At 42.2% G+C, this 15,795-nt stretch overlaps 1 protein-coding gene across 1 annotated transcript in view; it reads right to left on the reverse strand.

Moving 5' to 3' along the window:
• SFI1 (SFI1 centrin binding protein) overlaps positions 1 to 15,795 on the reverse strand; it is a 103,913-nt gene that overhangs the window by 17,199 nt on the left and 70,919 nt on the right. Inside the window, exons 19-31 of the mRNA XM_040349740.1 lie at positions 11,872 to 11,948; positions 10,767 to 10,869; positions 10,597 to 10,693; positions 10,357 to 10,517; positions 8,374 to 8,448; positions 8,218 to 8,292; positions 7,962 to 8,138; positions 6,474 to 6,706; positions 6,099 to 6,224; positions 5,737 to 6,016; positions 5,330 to 5,474; positions 1,527 to 1,665; positions 1,331 to 1,442 (exon numbers count right to left, since the gene is read on the reverse strand). Coding sequence (XP_040205674.1) covers positions 1,331 to 1,442; positions 1,527 to 1,665; positions 5,330 to 5,474; positions 5,737 to 6,016; positions 6,099 to 6,224; positions 6,474 to 6,706; positions 7,962 to 8,138; positions 8,218 to 8,292; positions 8,374 to 8,448; positions 10,357 to 10,517; positions 10,597 to 10,693; positions 10,767 to 10,869; positions 11,872 to 11,948 — 1,800 coding nt within the window. The remainder of the gene's footprint in view (positions 1 to 1,330; positions 1,443 to 1,526; positions 1,666 to 5,329; positions 5,475 to 5,736; positions 6,017 to 6,098; positions 6,225 to 6,473; positions 6,707 to 7,961; positions 8,139 to 8,217; positions 8,293 to 8,373; positions 8,449 to 10,356; positions 10,518 to 10,596; positions 10,694 to 10,766; positions 10,870 to 11,871; positions 11,949 to 15,795) is intronic.

Raw genomic sequence — 15,795 nt, forward strand, 5'->3', positions numbered from 1 at the left:
CCGTCGTATCTTAGGGTGCATATTTACGCTGGCCGCTAGGTGGCGCTTCTGTTGTTTTCCGCGTCTAATATGCAAATGAGCAAGATTCGCTGATTTACGAACGTACGCCCGTCGCAATTAGTTACGCTGTTTACGTAAGACATACGCCGGCGTAAAGATAAAGCAGGTCTCTAGGTGGCGCAGCCCATGCAAGGTATGGACGCCGGAACAAGCGTATCTCTTGATGTCGTTTACGTAAGTCGTACGTGAATGGGGCTGTGCGTAGGTTACGTTCACATCACAGGCATTGAGCTGGCGTATCTTTGGGCGTAAATACGACGTGATACTGAGCATGCACGCGCATGCGCCGTTCGTTCGGCCATGCATCTACATGGGGTCACGCTTAATTTAAATACAACACGCACATGACCTGCCTACTTTGAATTACGCGCGCTTACGCCGGCCGATTTACGCTATGCCCCCGTAACTTAAGACGCAAGTGCTTTGTGAATACAGCACTTGCCTCTCTAAGTAGCGGCGACGTAGCGTAAATAAGATACGCTACGCCCGCACAACGTAAAGCCGCCCTACGTGAATCTAGGCCTTTATGTTTTGTTCTATTGTGAAAAAACAATTGGTTTAAGGGATTTGCATTCTGTGTTTATGTATGTACGCAGCATCCCAACTGTTTTGGAATTGGGGATGTACAGAGTACAGGGGAAATCTTCTAGTTCTGTTGACCATAGTGACAACCAAGGATTCCTTTGCTTTGAAGGGATTTCCCCATCAATTACTGTTTAGGCTAGGGGACGGGAAGTGAAAAGAAATCTCTCCAATGTGACACAGCTGGCAAAAAAACCTGACTGGGACTATAACCCTCCCTTACTCCCGTTAGTTCCTACTTTAAAATCAAACTAAACTTACCCATTTAACTGTGTGCAACACCATGGGAATTGCAGATTAAACAGAGGCTAAGATGGCTCCTTCATTAGCTGCATAGAATAGGAGGGTTTAGTTCCCCTTTAACTACCTAAACTCAGAAAAACATATTTAAAATGTTTCCTTAATTGCTGTTAAACTGTATTTAGAGAATTATGAAGGTTGCTATTGCCGACCTCCTTCAGATATGTTTCTGTCCTCAATACTTTGAGCAACTGACCTGGAATAGGCCTGCAGCTAGTGAAGTCAGAGGAAAGCAAGGACATTTACTAAATGTCTAAAGTATTGAAGCCCTTGGATCTACATATCAAACAGGCATTGAGTAATTTCAGCAGCATACAAATATTCTTGGTTAAATTTTCTTTGAACCAGATGATGGTGGACAAAATCTCCTAACCATGAATTTTAGTACCTGCTGTAGTTCAGTCTTAACTTCTTTAGCAATTTCTTTTTCTGCAGAATCTTCCCCAGGTTCACCAGATTCCAACCATCTACTCAACACATGGGCATGCCTCTGCCAGGCTCTGAAAAAGGAATAGGAGATGTTACTAGCACTCAATTCATAAGGATTAACAGTTCTATTTCTGGTATAAGCCATGTATATTTACTTGAGTTCCTCTTTCTGTCCCTGGTATCTCTGCATATTGTAGTAAATATGAGCAAGTTCTTGTTGAAGGGTAGCAATCTGTGTTTCCTCCTCTTTTAGCAAAAGGTTTGACCCTTCTTCTTGAACAATGGTCTCCTTTGCTGAACACATGGAAAAAATAAATAAAATGAGGCAGTTACCTGATGTAGAACAGATATTGTATACTGCACTTTCAACACACTTTTTCTAGAATCAAGGTGTAATCTCCGTTTGTGTTGCGCTGCTGCTCCATCCACGTTAGTTTGTCAACTATTAAAAAAACAGGTTAAAGTGGAGGTTCACCCAAAAACTCAATTTTTAACATTAGATTGAGGCTCATTTTGGGAAGCAGAATCGGGTGTTTTTTTAAAAATCGAAGCAGTACTTATCGTTTTAGAGAGCGATGTTCTCCGTCGCTTCCGGGTATGGGCTGCGGGACTGGGCGTTCCTATTTGATTGACAGGCTTCCGACGGTCGCATACAGCGCGTCACGATTTTCCGAAAGTAGCCGAACGTCGGTGCGCAGGCGCCGTATAGAGCCGCACAGACGTTCAGCTTCTTTCGGCTACTCGTGACGCGATGTATGCGACCGTCGGATCAAATAGGAACGCCCAGTCCCGAAGACCATACCCGGAAGCGGCGGAGAAGATCGCTCTCTAAAACGGTAAGTACTACTTCGATTTGAAAAAAAAACACCCGATTCTGCTTCCCAAAATGAGCCTCAATCTAATGTTAAAACATTTTTTTTTCGGGTGAACTCCCGCTTTAAATACAGATCATATGCACCAGTGACTGAATTCTGAATGATCTCAGAAGCGCTAAAGCCTGTCGACACAGGTCCTTACAGTGTCAGAGAGTACTCCACCAATTTGTAGATGTCATAATGTATTCTCATTTGGGACTATTTCCTTATAAGAAAAGCTAAAAGTAAAACATAATGCATGCATTGAATACAACCCCAATTCATAAAAAGTTGGGATGCTTTATGAATTCTACATAAAAAGAGAATGCAAAAGATTTGCAAGTCTCATAACCCCCCCTCCTTTTTTTTTACAATAGAAAAAAAAAAAAAAAAACATAACAAATGTTTAACCGCTTGCCGACCAGCCGCCGTCATTATACTGCAGCAGGTCGGCATGATCCCATGAACCGTCATAGCTGTATGTCAGTCCCATCAAGCGGGATAGCAGGAATGCGCCCGCTGCCCTGCGGGGGTGCCGATGCACGTGGCCGGCGGTCGCGATGACACACAAATCCCTATTCTGTGAGCTGAGGGAGAGAGATTGTGTGTTCCTACTAGCTAGGAACAACGATCTGTCATTTCTTCCAGTTACTCCCATCCCCCTACAGTTAAAACACACACCAGGGAACACAGTTAACCCCTTGTTCGCCCCTAGTGTTAACCCCTTCCCTGCTAGTAACATTTACATAGTAAGTGCACTTTTATAGCACTGGTCGCTGTATAATTGTCAATGGTCCCAAAAATGTTTTAAAAGTGTCCAATCTGTCTGCAGTCCCACGATAAATCGCTGATCACCGCCATTACTAGTAAAAAAAAAAAAAAAAAAATAATAATAATAAAAAAATGCCATAAATCTATCCCCTATTTTGTAGACGCTATAACTTTTGCGCAAACCAATCAATATATCATTATTGCGATTTTTATTAGCAAAAATATGTATAAGAATACATATCGGCCTAAACGGAGGAAAAAATGTGCTTATTTAAAAAGAAATTGGGGATATTTATTACAGCAAAAAAATAAAAGATGGTGTTTTTCTTCAAAATTGTCACCTTTTTTGTTTATAGCGCAAAACATAACAACCACAGAGATGATCAAATACCACCAAAAGAAAGCTATTTGTGGTTAAAAAAAAAAGGACAGTGTCGCACGACTGCGCAATTGTCAGTTAAAGCGACCCAATGCTGTATCGCAAAAAATGGCCTGGTTATTGAACAGCCAAATCTTCCGGGGCTGAAGTGTTTAAACAGTGTACCATTTAAAAAAAAAAAAAAAAAAGAAGGCAATTTTGATGAGATTTGCAAATTATTACTCATTATAAACAGCATCCCAACTTTTTGAGACTTATGTTTGGTATCTATGTACAACCCTATCAAGACTCAAAATTGTGTGTGCTTGTGAAATGGCATAAAACTACGGTTCATAAAAGTTTTCTTAGGCGATACTTTACAGGTTATTAATTTAGAGATAAACCATGACCTTAGAATTACCGCTCTCACTCTGACATTCACGGCCATACCTCACACATGTGGTGCAATCGTTGTGCCTCTTCCCCTGATCTCTCTGTCAAAATTGATGGCACAACTATCAGCCCATCCCCCACATGCCAAGGTCCTAGGAGTACTCCTGGACTCTGAACTCTCCTTTAAGCCTCACGTCCAATCACTGTCCAAATCTTGCAGCCGCAACATCTGCAAAATACGCCCCTTTCTAACCAATGACACAACAAAACTCTTAATTCACTCCCTGGTCATCTCTCGTCTCGATTACTGCAACTCCCTCCTCATTGGCTTACCTCTGCATACTCTAACCCCCCTTCAGTCCATCATGAATGCTGCTGCCAGACTCATCCACCTTACCAACCGCTCTGTCTCTGCTACTCCTCTCTGTCAATCCCTCCACTGGGCTTCTGCTCACCCAACTACCTTCAAAGCCATCCACAACTCTGCCCCCAGCTACATGACTAGCCTAGTCTCTAAATACCAACCTACTCGTTCTCTTCAAGAGCTCCTGCTCTCTAATCACCAGCTCCCATGCTCGTCTCCAGGACTTTTCCAGAGCCTTTCCAAGCCTATGGAACTCCTTACCCCAATCTGTCCGTCTATTAGCTTTTAGAGGATCCCTGAAAACCCTCCTCTTCAGAGAAGCCTATCCTACCCACACAGTTACTACCCTTTGTTTCACTTGACCCTCCCTTCTAGACTGTAAGTTCTAACGAGCAGGGCCCTCTGATCCCTACTGTATTGAATTGTATTGTGACTGTACTGTCTTCCCTGATGTTGTAAAGCGTTGCGCAGACTGTTGGTGCTATATCAATCCTGTATAATAATAATAATAATAATAATGTGTAGGCCCTTGTATTCGCTAATCGTGCTTGTCTTATTACCTGGCTAGAGCAGCAGGAAATGACAGTTCTGAACCCGGAAGTAAAATGCCTGTCACTTCCGGGCTCATTCATCGCAGTGGAGATTGGGGAACAGATGGCATAAAACTAGGGCATGCCATGTTACAGGTTATAACTGTAGAGTTAACCGTGAATTATGATCTCTGCCTTGGAAGTTCACAGTGATTTTGCACCAGGTGGCACCTTTATAGTACCGAGAAAGAAATCACTTTTACATGACAGCCGATCACAGGCTGAAAAAAAAAAAAAAAAAAAGTACCAACCCCCTGAATGCTAGGAATTTATAAATGCACCTTGGTAGACAAGGAGTTATTCCATTAGAAATGTTTACATTTTCAGTGGCCACTGCAGAAAGACACACAATATGAACATACTCAGTTTTTTTTTCCTTACAGCTGACAGAAGTACACTGAACACTTGTGTGACACTGCTGGCTGCTGTTCAGAAGGAATATGAATAAGTATAAAGTCATTTGATATAAGCTGGCATATTAAATTGGTTCAATCCACTCTTTCATCATCAAAATCATGGCATCATGATCACATACTGAGCACCATTTTCTGATGGCTGTTAGCAACAATGCATTTGTGTGGATAGTTTAAGATGTGCTCAAATAATTATATAGTTGATGTTTATTCACCTGTATTGGTTAAGTGTGGCATTTTCCCTTTGCCCAGAAGGAAGTCAGCTGGTGATAGCAGCTGGCCGGAGTAGTCTGAAACAGGCGTTAAGTGAGGCTGCTTCCCAATCTCTGACTTCTCTGACAATTTTGGTAAGGTCATGCTCTGCGAGGAGTGAACACAGAAAATAAAAAAAGTGAAGTACATCCAAACATCTTCTAGTAAATGAAAGGCAAACTATAATGTGCAAGTACTAGACAAAGTGATTATATTCATTTTCTTTACAGAAAAGGACAGTATATTTCCTTGTACAAAACTGAGAAAAATCTTGAGTCAGGCCCCAAAGGTAAACAATTCAATTATGGGTCGAGAAATCTCTCAAAATCGGCAGTGAATGCCCCAGCCAATTACCCCTTACAATATTTACCTGTGTTTGATCCCGGGGCTTGAAGGAAGAAGGGGGCATCAGTTCTGGCATTGCCATTGGTACTTTCAGAAGTGAGCAGGTTTGAGGTGCAGTTGATAAAGAGCCACCAGAGATCCATGAAGGTGCTTGAAAACAATCAGTATGGGCCATAGTTACACATTTAGCTTCCTGTGGTTCTTGAGCAGAACTTCTTGAAATCAGTTCTAGCTGAATTTCATCATCTGAATGTAAAGCTTGACTTGATGAATAACTCTTTAAATTGTCCTTGGCACTGGGATCACTGCATAAAACAGTTTTTTTATTTAACTCTTTAGTTGTGAATTTCACATGTAATTTTTACATAAATTAAGCCCATGACTCACCTTTGAGAACCAAGGTCTAGGTTTTTGGCATCCATGAACATGGCAGCCAGAACCCCTTCTTTTTCCAAGGAGTGCAACAAGAATTCTGGAGTGCGAGGCTTTAGGCGCTCTGACCTCACTACACTTCTGTAAAAAAAAAAAAGATGATGGATATGGTATGAGTGAGGTAAGGGGTTAAATTACCAAATCTTGTTACTTTTATGAAACCAAAAGGAAAAAAAAAACACCCTTAGGAGTGTGAAGGCCTTCCTTAGTTTTCAAAGCTTTGTCTGTGCCTGGCATTTCTCAAGCAAAGCGAACATTTTAATTGTTAGAAATTTAGTAGAGAATTCTGAATACACTATAAGGAATTGTCAGTGATTTTTAACCGCTTACATTGTGCTCAGGATGGGCTGTGCATTAGATAGAAGAGGAGCATTGCCTGCAGGCCATGGGAAGGAAATCTTCGAAGGAGGTGAGCAGACCTCTTCCTCAGAAGGTACATCATGAAATGGCACCTGGAAAGTCACTTTCTTTTTCTGAACAGAAATCTGCAGCTGCTTCCTAAACACTTTTTCCTTCCAGATCATGGCACAGCGACGAACTGTCTGATTCTGTGTATATACCGCCTAAAAGACAAAAAATAAGCAAATATAATTTTAACCACTTAAGACCCGGATCATTACGCAGGTAAAGGGCCTGGCCAGTTTTTGCGATTCGGCACTGCGTCACTTTAACTGACAACTGCGCGGTCGTGCGATGTGGCTCTCAAACAAAATTGGCGTCCTTTTTTCCCACAAATAGAGCTTTCTTTTGGTGGTATTTGATCACCTCTGCGGTTTTTATTTTTTGCGCTATAAACAAAAATAGAGCGACAATTTTGAAAAAAAACAAAACAATATTTTTTACTTTTTGCTGTAATAAATATCACCAAAAAAGATATAAAAAAAATGTTTTTTTTCCTCAGTTTAGGCCGATACGTATTCTCGCAATAAGCGTTTATCGATTAGTTTGCGCAAAATTTCTAGCGTTTACAAAATAGGGGATAGTTTTATTAATATATATATTTTTTTACTACTAATGGCGGCAATCAGCAATTTTGTGACTGCGGCATTATGGCGGATACATTGGACAATTTTGACACATTTTTGGGACCATTGTCATTTTCACAGCAAAAAATTCTATAAAAATGCATTGTTTACTGTGAAAATGACAATTGCAGTTTGAGAGTTAACCACTAGGGGACGCTGTAGGGGTTATGTGTGACCTCATATTTGTTTCTAACTGTAGGGGGGCGGGGCTGGATGTGTGACGTCATTGATTGCCTTTCCCAATATCAGGGAACAGACGATCAATGACATCGCCACAGTGAAGAACGGGGAAGCTGTGTTTACACACAGCTCTCCCCGTTCTTCAGCTCCGGGGACGGATCGCGGGACTCTGGCGGCGATCGGGTCCGCGGGTCCCACGGCCACGGAGCTTCGGACTGGGTCGCGGGCCCGCGACCCACGGCTGGGCACTTAAAAAGGACGTACAGGTATGTGCTTGTGCCCAGCCGTGCCATTCTGCCGACGTATATGTGCAGGAGGCGGTCCTTGATGAGCTGAGATCCATAGGCATAAGTTAAATGGTGCACAGTAGTGTTGTGGCAAGGACAATCATTTCTAATACAGGAAAGTTATAAATGTCCCAGATTTGTTATCTATTTAACAATTGTCACTTGGTGGACCCCTACCATTAGCACCACAAAACACCTTGCAAATGTATATATTGAAGTATAAAAAAGCCAATTTGTGTGCTTTTCGGTATGGGGTTAAGACAAGTACAATCCAAAGTCTTGGTGAAGCAAATTACTCAAAATCGAAGTACAGTAGGTGTACATACTTTTAACTGATTTCGAGCAGATAGCTCGGCTCTGAACTGCTTCATGCCAGACATGAAACGCAAAATCCTTGTAACGCCTTCCCTCATAAGGTCAGTTCGATACACCTCCACAGCTTCAGCAAGTCGCTGCTTTTTTCTCTGTCGCTCAAGAACATAGGCCAGCCAACAATCAAACACCTAAAAAATAGATTGTGATTAATAAACTACACTCTAGTCAACATCATGTTTATTACTGCATTTGCATACAGAAGGTTACCTTTCCTTGCAGATTAAGAGACCAGTGCCACAAAGCTTGTATTGTCTGCTTGTCCTGCCACCTTTTTTCCTCCAGCTGCAACACAAGAAGGCCAATTACATCCATCTGCTGTACAGCACAACTATATTAATAATGTGTAATACGGATGCGCCTTACCATCTGGTGCCATTTTCTCAGATAGGATTTACTTAGGCGGAGTCTGAAGAAGTTGTTTTGCTGGCGCTGTAAAGCCTGTGGTGAGAAAACTAAGTCAGTGCAATTTTCATTTGGCTGCAGTAAAATAATGACGCCATGACAGTGCTTAATCATTGCAAATATAGTAAAACCTTGGATTACGAACATAATTAGTTCCAGAAACATGCTGGTAATCCAAAGCACTTGTATATCAAAGCAAATTTCCCCATCATAAATAATGGAAACTCAAATGATTCGTTCCACAACCATTTATTCATAAGTCCTTCAGTTTATAGTCCATATAAAAAGATTATAACAATGTGATAGGTTGTGTAACCATAAAATGTCCATCCACAAATGGAAGCCTCTTCAAGGGGATTAGAAGCAAAATCCAGCAGGAGCTACAGAGTATAAAAGAGAAGAGAGGCGCCTCTAAGTGTAGCAATATGTTGCTAAATGTTGTACCTTCATTAAATGTAACCATATTGCTACATTTAGAGGCGCCTCTCTCCACTTTTATACTCAGTTGACGCTACTTGTATATCAAGACATCACTTCTATATCATGTCAAAATGTATTAAAAAAATTAGCTTGTCTTGCAAAACGCTCTCAAACCAAGGTTTTACTGTATGCAATTCTATTACACCCCAAGAACAACCCTGTGTGTTTAGTTGGAAGGACCTCTTTTCTTCGTTTTGATCCTGGTGTTCTTATATACCAGTCTGGGTTATGGGATGCCTTCATCCCTGCCTTGCTTTTTTGCAGGTATCAGTTATTATCCTAACCCATCATTTAAGAGAGTTCACTTCTTTTTCTACCAGCCATATGGGGCATTCCCTTCTAACTATAAAAATGGCCATCTTGTTGAAAGATTGGTTGTGTGATCAGATAGTCTCTTTCCTGATCATGGTCATTTCTTCAACTGCAAGAAATGAACTTCACCACAACAGTGCTTATTCATGGCAAATATGAAATACATGCATTTTATCTTATATAAACTCATGGCAAATCTGTGCAGATTAGTGTGCATAACAGTGTCAGAGACAACAGCGAAATGCATGCATATATCATATAAAGTAATCCAACAGGTAATCTTTTACCAAGGTTATGGATGGTTATACATAGAACATAAGGTTTAGGAATGGCCACACATGGGACATAGGGTTTAGGAATGGTCATACACAGGACGATTTGCTTTTAACACTTGAGAAATGTAGGCGTTAAGTACTAAAACGATAACAAGCGAGCGGCAGAAGTACTTGTTAATTGTTAGACAGTCTGATTTTCCATAGCTTTATAAATTTGTGGCCAGACACATATCACAGCAATTTGCCAGAGGACTTGCACTGGCTGTGATTTGCATAATATTCAACAAGGGAGAGGAAATCTGATTGAAAAAATAGCAAATCTATCTTTATCGGTCAATAAAGTAGTTCTCAAGGCTGTTTACCTTATTATTATATTATATGCAATAAGGTAAAAAACATGGGTGCAGCTGCCCCCCCCCCAATTATTCTTACCTGAGCCAATATAGATTCAGTGATATGCATGAAAGCAGCAGCTCTCCCGGGTCTCTCTCTTTATCTCCTTATTGGCTCACACAGCAGAGGGAGTCATTGGCTCCTGCTGCTGTCAATCACAGGCAGTGATCCAATGAGGAGAGAGAATGGCACTGAAACGCACTCTGTGCCTGACTGGACACAGAGCACAGCTAGAGGACCCATCTTTGGGAGACCTAAAAAGAACAGGATACAGGCTGCTCTGTGCAAAACCATTGCACAGAACAGGTAAGTAGAACAGTTTTGTTTTTATTTATTCCTTTAGAATCACTTTAATGTATGTTTGCTTAGTATCTTAACCAGGAGAGAAAAATCCAGCAAACTGCTGGAAGCAATTCCTTTTTTGTAATGTTTGATGTAGCATGTTCACTACGTTACAGTTATATAACAATACCATTCCACTAACCATTTTTCTCCAGTACACAGAATGATGGACTTTCCACTGTTTTAGGCATTGCCTTAACAAACATCTAGCATGGTGTTTGGTTGCCATTTCCATCTTCACTCGGATATCTTTAGTAGTTTTGCTGTTATTTCTCCAGTACAAGAAAACATGTTGAAGCTTTCCTAGGAAAAAAAAAAAACAAACTTGTAAGTTCTATGCAGAACACATTCTTATTCCTTTTCTTCTGGCATTTATTCTTACCTTTCTGTAGAAATGTAGCTGCTTCTCTCACTTGTTCTGCCGTTTGCTCCCTGCTATGTGCCTGAACACATGCTGCATCTCTCCATGCCCGCATAACCTGCAAATAAGCTAGGTCACTTGGACTGCATTAACTAAAATGCAAAAGGGGTGAGATAAATATGACAATGTACCTGTCGTAGTGTTGTTGTTCTGTAATTATTTACAGCAAGGAGTGTCTGCTTTCTTTCCTTAGTTTGGACCATTGTGAGACTTCTCCAAGTGTGCAGGGCCTCCCTGGAAATCACAACTTCATGTAATGCACCATCATACTCTCCCCCAACCCAACCCCAACTGTTATAAAGATAGGAACAGCATGAGATCTAGTTGACCAATATGCATCTTTGGCGAACAATAAAAAATGATTCTTTAGGTGTCATTAACAACTAACATACCAGGCGAATTCTGGTATTTCTCTCCTACATGTACAAATAATTATGTTTGCTAGAAAATTACTCAGAACCTTCAAACATTATATATATTTTTTTTAGCAGAGACCCTAGGGAATAAAATGGTGGTCATTGCAATTTTTAATGTCAAACGGTATTTATTCAGCAATTTTTTTAAACACAAATTTGGGGGGGGGGGGGCAGCAAACTTTGGTACTTAAAAATTTCCATAGACTACGCTTTAATTTTTTTTTACAGGTTACCAGTTTAGAGTTACAGAGGTCTTGTGCTAGAATTATTGCTCTGGCACCAACGTTCACGGCGATCCCTCACATGTGGTTTAAACGTCATTTACATATGCAGATTTGACCTACGTAAGCGTTTGCTTCTGGGACGTGGCGCATCTCTCCTCTAGGCTGGAAAGCCTGGGATCAAAAACAAAATATATATAAAAAAATTCAAATAAAAAAAGCAAAAAATCCCAGGCTTTCCAGCTGAACACATAGCAACAACTGCCAGGGCCAGACGAGACGTCATAACGTCACAGTCGGCCTCTGAGAGTAATAGAGATGACCGGGGACATCTGGTCCTCGGTCAGCTCTATGGTAAACTTTTACTTTGGCTGGCAGATTCCTTCTCGTGCAATCAGTGAGCCGGTAGAAGCACCGGAGGGCAGGGGGGGCTAGGATGTTCCTTTCTGCCGCCCGTAAAAACAATCAGGTGGCTGAACTGCTGATATGATTGTTTTTACGATGCAGGGAATTGCCAGCAGAAAAAAAAAATATCTGAATGATGCCTGTAGCTGGTGAAGGCCCAGGATGGAAGTGTTTAAAATACAAGAAGAACTCACCTGAGGATGGCCTCTTTGTACAGCTTCTCTTTAATAACCACTGCCTGCATTATGTCCTTTGCATTTCTGTGATAAAGCTGCAAAGAAGAAATATAATCTAAAGCACATATAATAAATTACAACTCAGTAAGTCTATGGCCAAGCACAATGCCACAGTGATTACTACTGATGTCTTGCAATGGGCACTTTCTGCATACCATGTGTACATCCTCCCCCATGTCTGCATAGGTTTGCTTGGATCCGAATCAAGGATACAATTATGCAAAACATGGGAACTGCCAGGACCAAATTAGGATACAGAGGTTTAGCCTCATGCTCCAGACCAGGGCAGAGAATCAATGCTAAGAAAAAAAACTGGTACCTGAAAAAAAATAAAAAAAATGGGCCCATCCTTTGAAACTAGAGGACCAATTAACTACCCACCAAAAACAGGTGGAAATCACCATATCCCAGCTGGAAGAAAACTCGACCAGTAAGAAAATGTGGACGATATTAAAAAAAAAAATAATAATTCTCCTGTTAGAAAAAAAAACCACATACCTGTTGGAGCAGGCAACTGATTCCCAATGAAAACAGGTACTAAACCTAAATCCCCCCCCCATCATAGCCACGTCTCTGAAAAGTGATCCATGTTAGTTCTCTTTTCAGACACATTGACAGGCAGCTGGGAGGTGATATGCTGTCACATCACTGCTGGTTTTCAAGGAGTTGTAAAGTCTACGTTTTGTCTGCCCAGCTAAGGATCATTACCAAAAGCCTTCCTGGTGTCACAATAGATAATGAAAGTCTTTAAAAAAAAAGTATCTTGTCCTCTGGTGCCATTCTGCTAACTTTTTGTTTCCCACACTGTAGAAACGACCCTGAGATCTTCATGCTGGTAGAAACTGCTTTGGTCCCTCTTTAGACCATGTGTAAGAGAAAAAACAATTCATGTGGATCATTGCAGGGGCTGAGGAGTCTGCCTTTTGAAGTCCATTCCTAATTGCAGGCTGTGACTACTCCTGTTAAAGCTTAGCAGTCAAACAAGGCAGGCTGGAGTAGGGGGTGGGCACAGTGCCACTCCCATTGGCTGAGGCAGAGCAGCTGTAGGCTTGGCCTTTTTATGGACACTGTTTATCTATAATGGATATTCACTGACAGATGTAAAAATTATGTATTTTTACAAACAAATTATGTGAATTTACAAACAGCAACCCTGATTGTCAGATGTAAGAGAGTTAAATATGTACTTTCCCCTCCTCTTACATAAAGTATTTTACCTCAATGGCTAAGCCCAGATTAACCATGACATTAAATAGTTCATTTGGACCAAGCTGGTCCAAACACACAATTTGCTTCCTGGTAGCACTGTGGGAAGCCTTTTATTTTATGAATGAATACAAGGCTTTCTCTGATTGTCTGAGGTGGAAAGGTGGGCAGATGACTTCAGAATTTCCACCCCAGCCAATCAGAGAAAGCCTTGTATTCATTCGTAAAAACACAAAGCTTCCTGTGAGTGGTTGAGTAGTGCTCAGCTTGACTCAATTTTGTCCCCGGGAACAGGACAAGAAGCCCCTGAACTTCTGCCGAAAAAACAGCACTGTAAACTGTATGTAGCTGATGCTACATAAAATTAAACGGCATTCCCAACAAGCCGATTTGGTCACAATGTAGAACTACACCAGATTCTGTCTGCTCTTGTTTTGGCTATATTTCTCCATCATGCCTATCTAAACTAATACATGTAGATTTACCTAAAATGCGCCAGACAGTAACCAGATGCAGTGTATTACATGTGTTTGCAGCCTACATCACATTGCACAACTGAGCACACTGAACTTATACTGCTGCTGTACAAGTCGATAATACAGTACCAGTGACGCGCATCAAAGACAGAAATGTGAAAATTCAAGATTTTGAAAATTTGTAGGGCTGTGCAAATTAACTTTTAATTAATCGATTAATCTTTAATTTTTTGGATCGATCAAAATCTTTTTGATCGATTAAAACTCTTTTGATTGGTACTCACCTCTCCGACTGGCTTCTGGGCCTTCAGGGAGTTCCGTCGGAGATCCAGTAACGTCACGGACACCGGCGGGGCTTGCCGTGTCCATCTGAAGGGCTCGTTTGCTGTGCCTTCATATATGCATGCCGGCGGGACCTCACTATCTGCCACACACAAGGGCTGTTACACTTCCCTCTATCACTTCCCTCTATCAACCTGGGATTCTCAAACCATCCACTGGGAGTTGTGATAGTTCCCTTCATGGGACATCTACATGCCGACGGACTGATGTTAACCCCTCCTCATCTGGATTCAGCAGTGGTATTGTTGTACACATTTTTATACCAGTATCACACTTAACTACATGTTTTTATGACTGCTTTTGGTACCGTTTGGTATTACTCGCACCATTTTTACAGTTTATGTAGCTACATCGATTTTATCTCCAGTGCAATATTTATTTGGTTACCTACTTAAAGACTATAAAAGTTTTAATGCTATTCCCATCGAGCGATGCCTTTGTGTGTTTTTTGTATCCTACTATCCATTTTTCCAGTTGTTGGTAGCTGCACTGGGAATCAGCCTGCAAGGAGATCTGCTAAAAGTAGTTGGATCTGTATGTGCGTTATAATTAATCGAAATTAGTCGATTAATCGATTAAAAAAAAAAACGATTAATCGAACAGAAAAATTTTGATCAGTAACAGCCCTAAAAATTTGGAATTTGAAAATTAAAAAAATTTGCTGCTCAGTGATTGCAGTATTCTAGTCTGCATCTCCCCAAGGTAATACATAAAACCTGGCCGGTTAGTGGGCCCTGAGGACAGGGTTGATAACCACTGTTTTAAGAGACACAATGCCTGCAGTAAGAAGGGTGTTTGCTGCAATGCTCTTAACCACTTCATTATCCAGCCATAGTCAAATGATGTCCACAGATGGGATCTCTCATCCTGGGTGGACGTCATATGACGTCCTCGGCTTTCCGCCCAGGGGCCCGCAGAGCAGCGATCAGGGATCCGGTGTGTCCCATGGGACACAGCCGTCCCCCGATGGGGGTAATAAAGTGGCGGTGGCAGCGGAGCTTTCCATGTGGCTAACCAGCTCCCATAGGCAGAGCTGCAGCAGCGGCGTGCACACGCCCCCGGGGGGCGCGCAGCTCAGCAATCGGGGGGATCCGGTGTGTCTCTCGTGACACAGCCGATCCCCGGTGGGCTGAATGTAGCGGCGGGAGGTGGAGATTCCGGTATAACTTACCGGATTTGATGATGCAGAGCTGCGCAGCGGCGTGCACGGTGCCCGCGGGGGCATGCATCGCGGCGATCAGGGCTGAGGCTTTTCCCTTGGATACAGCCCAGCCCCGATCAGGGTAAAGAGCCAATGAAATTGCCTCTTTACCACGTGACCGGCTGTGTCCAATCACAGCCGGTCACTAAATGTAAACAAAACACACCATTGTGTGCAATTTACTGTTGCTGGGTTCTCCTCTTCACACACCGATCCAGTGTGAGGAGATCAGCCAACAGTGAGTTACACATATGTTATACACTACATATGTACTACTGTGCCCAGATTGCCCCCCCCCCTCCTAAATAAAGAGTACCTGTCATCGAGTACCCGCCACCTCACCAGAGTACCTGTCATCGAGTACCCGCCACCTCACCAGAGTACATGCCACCAGAGTACCCACCACCTCACCAAAGTACCCGCCACCTCACCAGAGTACCCGCCACCTCACCAGAGTACCCGCCACCTCACCAGAGTACCTGACACCACACCACCTGCCACCAGAGTAAATGCCACCTCACCACCTGCCACCAGAGTACCTGCCACCAGAGTACACGCCACCTCACCAGAGTACCTGCCATCAGAGTACCTGCCATCAGAGTACCCGCCACCTCACCACCTGCCACTAGAGTACCCGCCACCATTATCGGATCATTA

Source organism: Rana temporaria, chromosome 1 (assembly GCF_905171775.1).
Source record: "Rana temporaria chromosome 1, aRanTem1.1, whole genome shotgun sequence".
NCBI classification, from domain to species: Eukaryota; Metazoa; Chordata; class Amphibia; order Anura; family Ranidae; genus Rana; species Rana temporaria.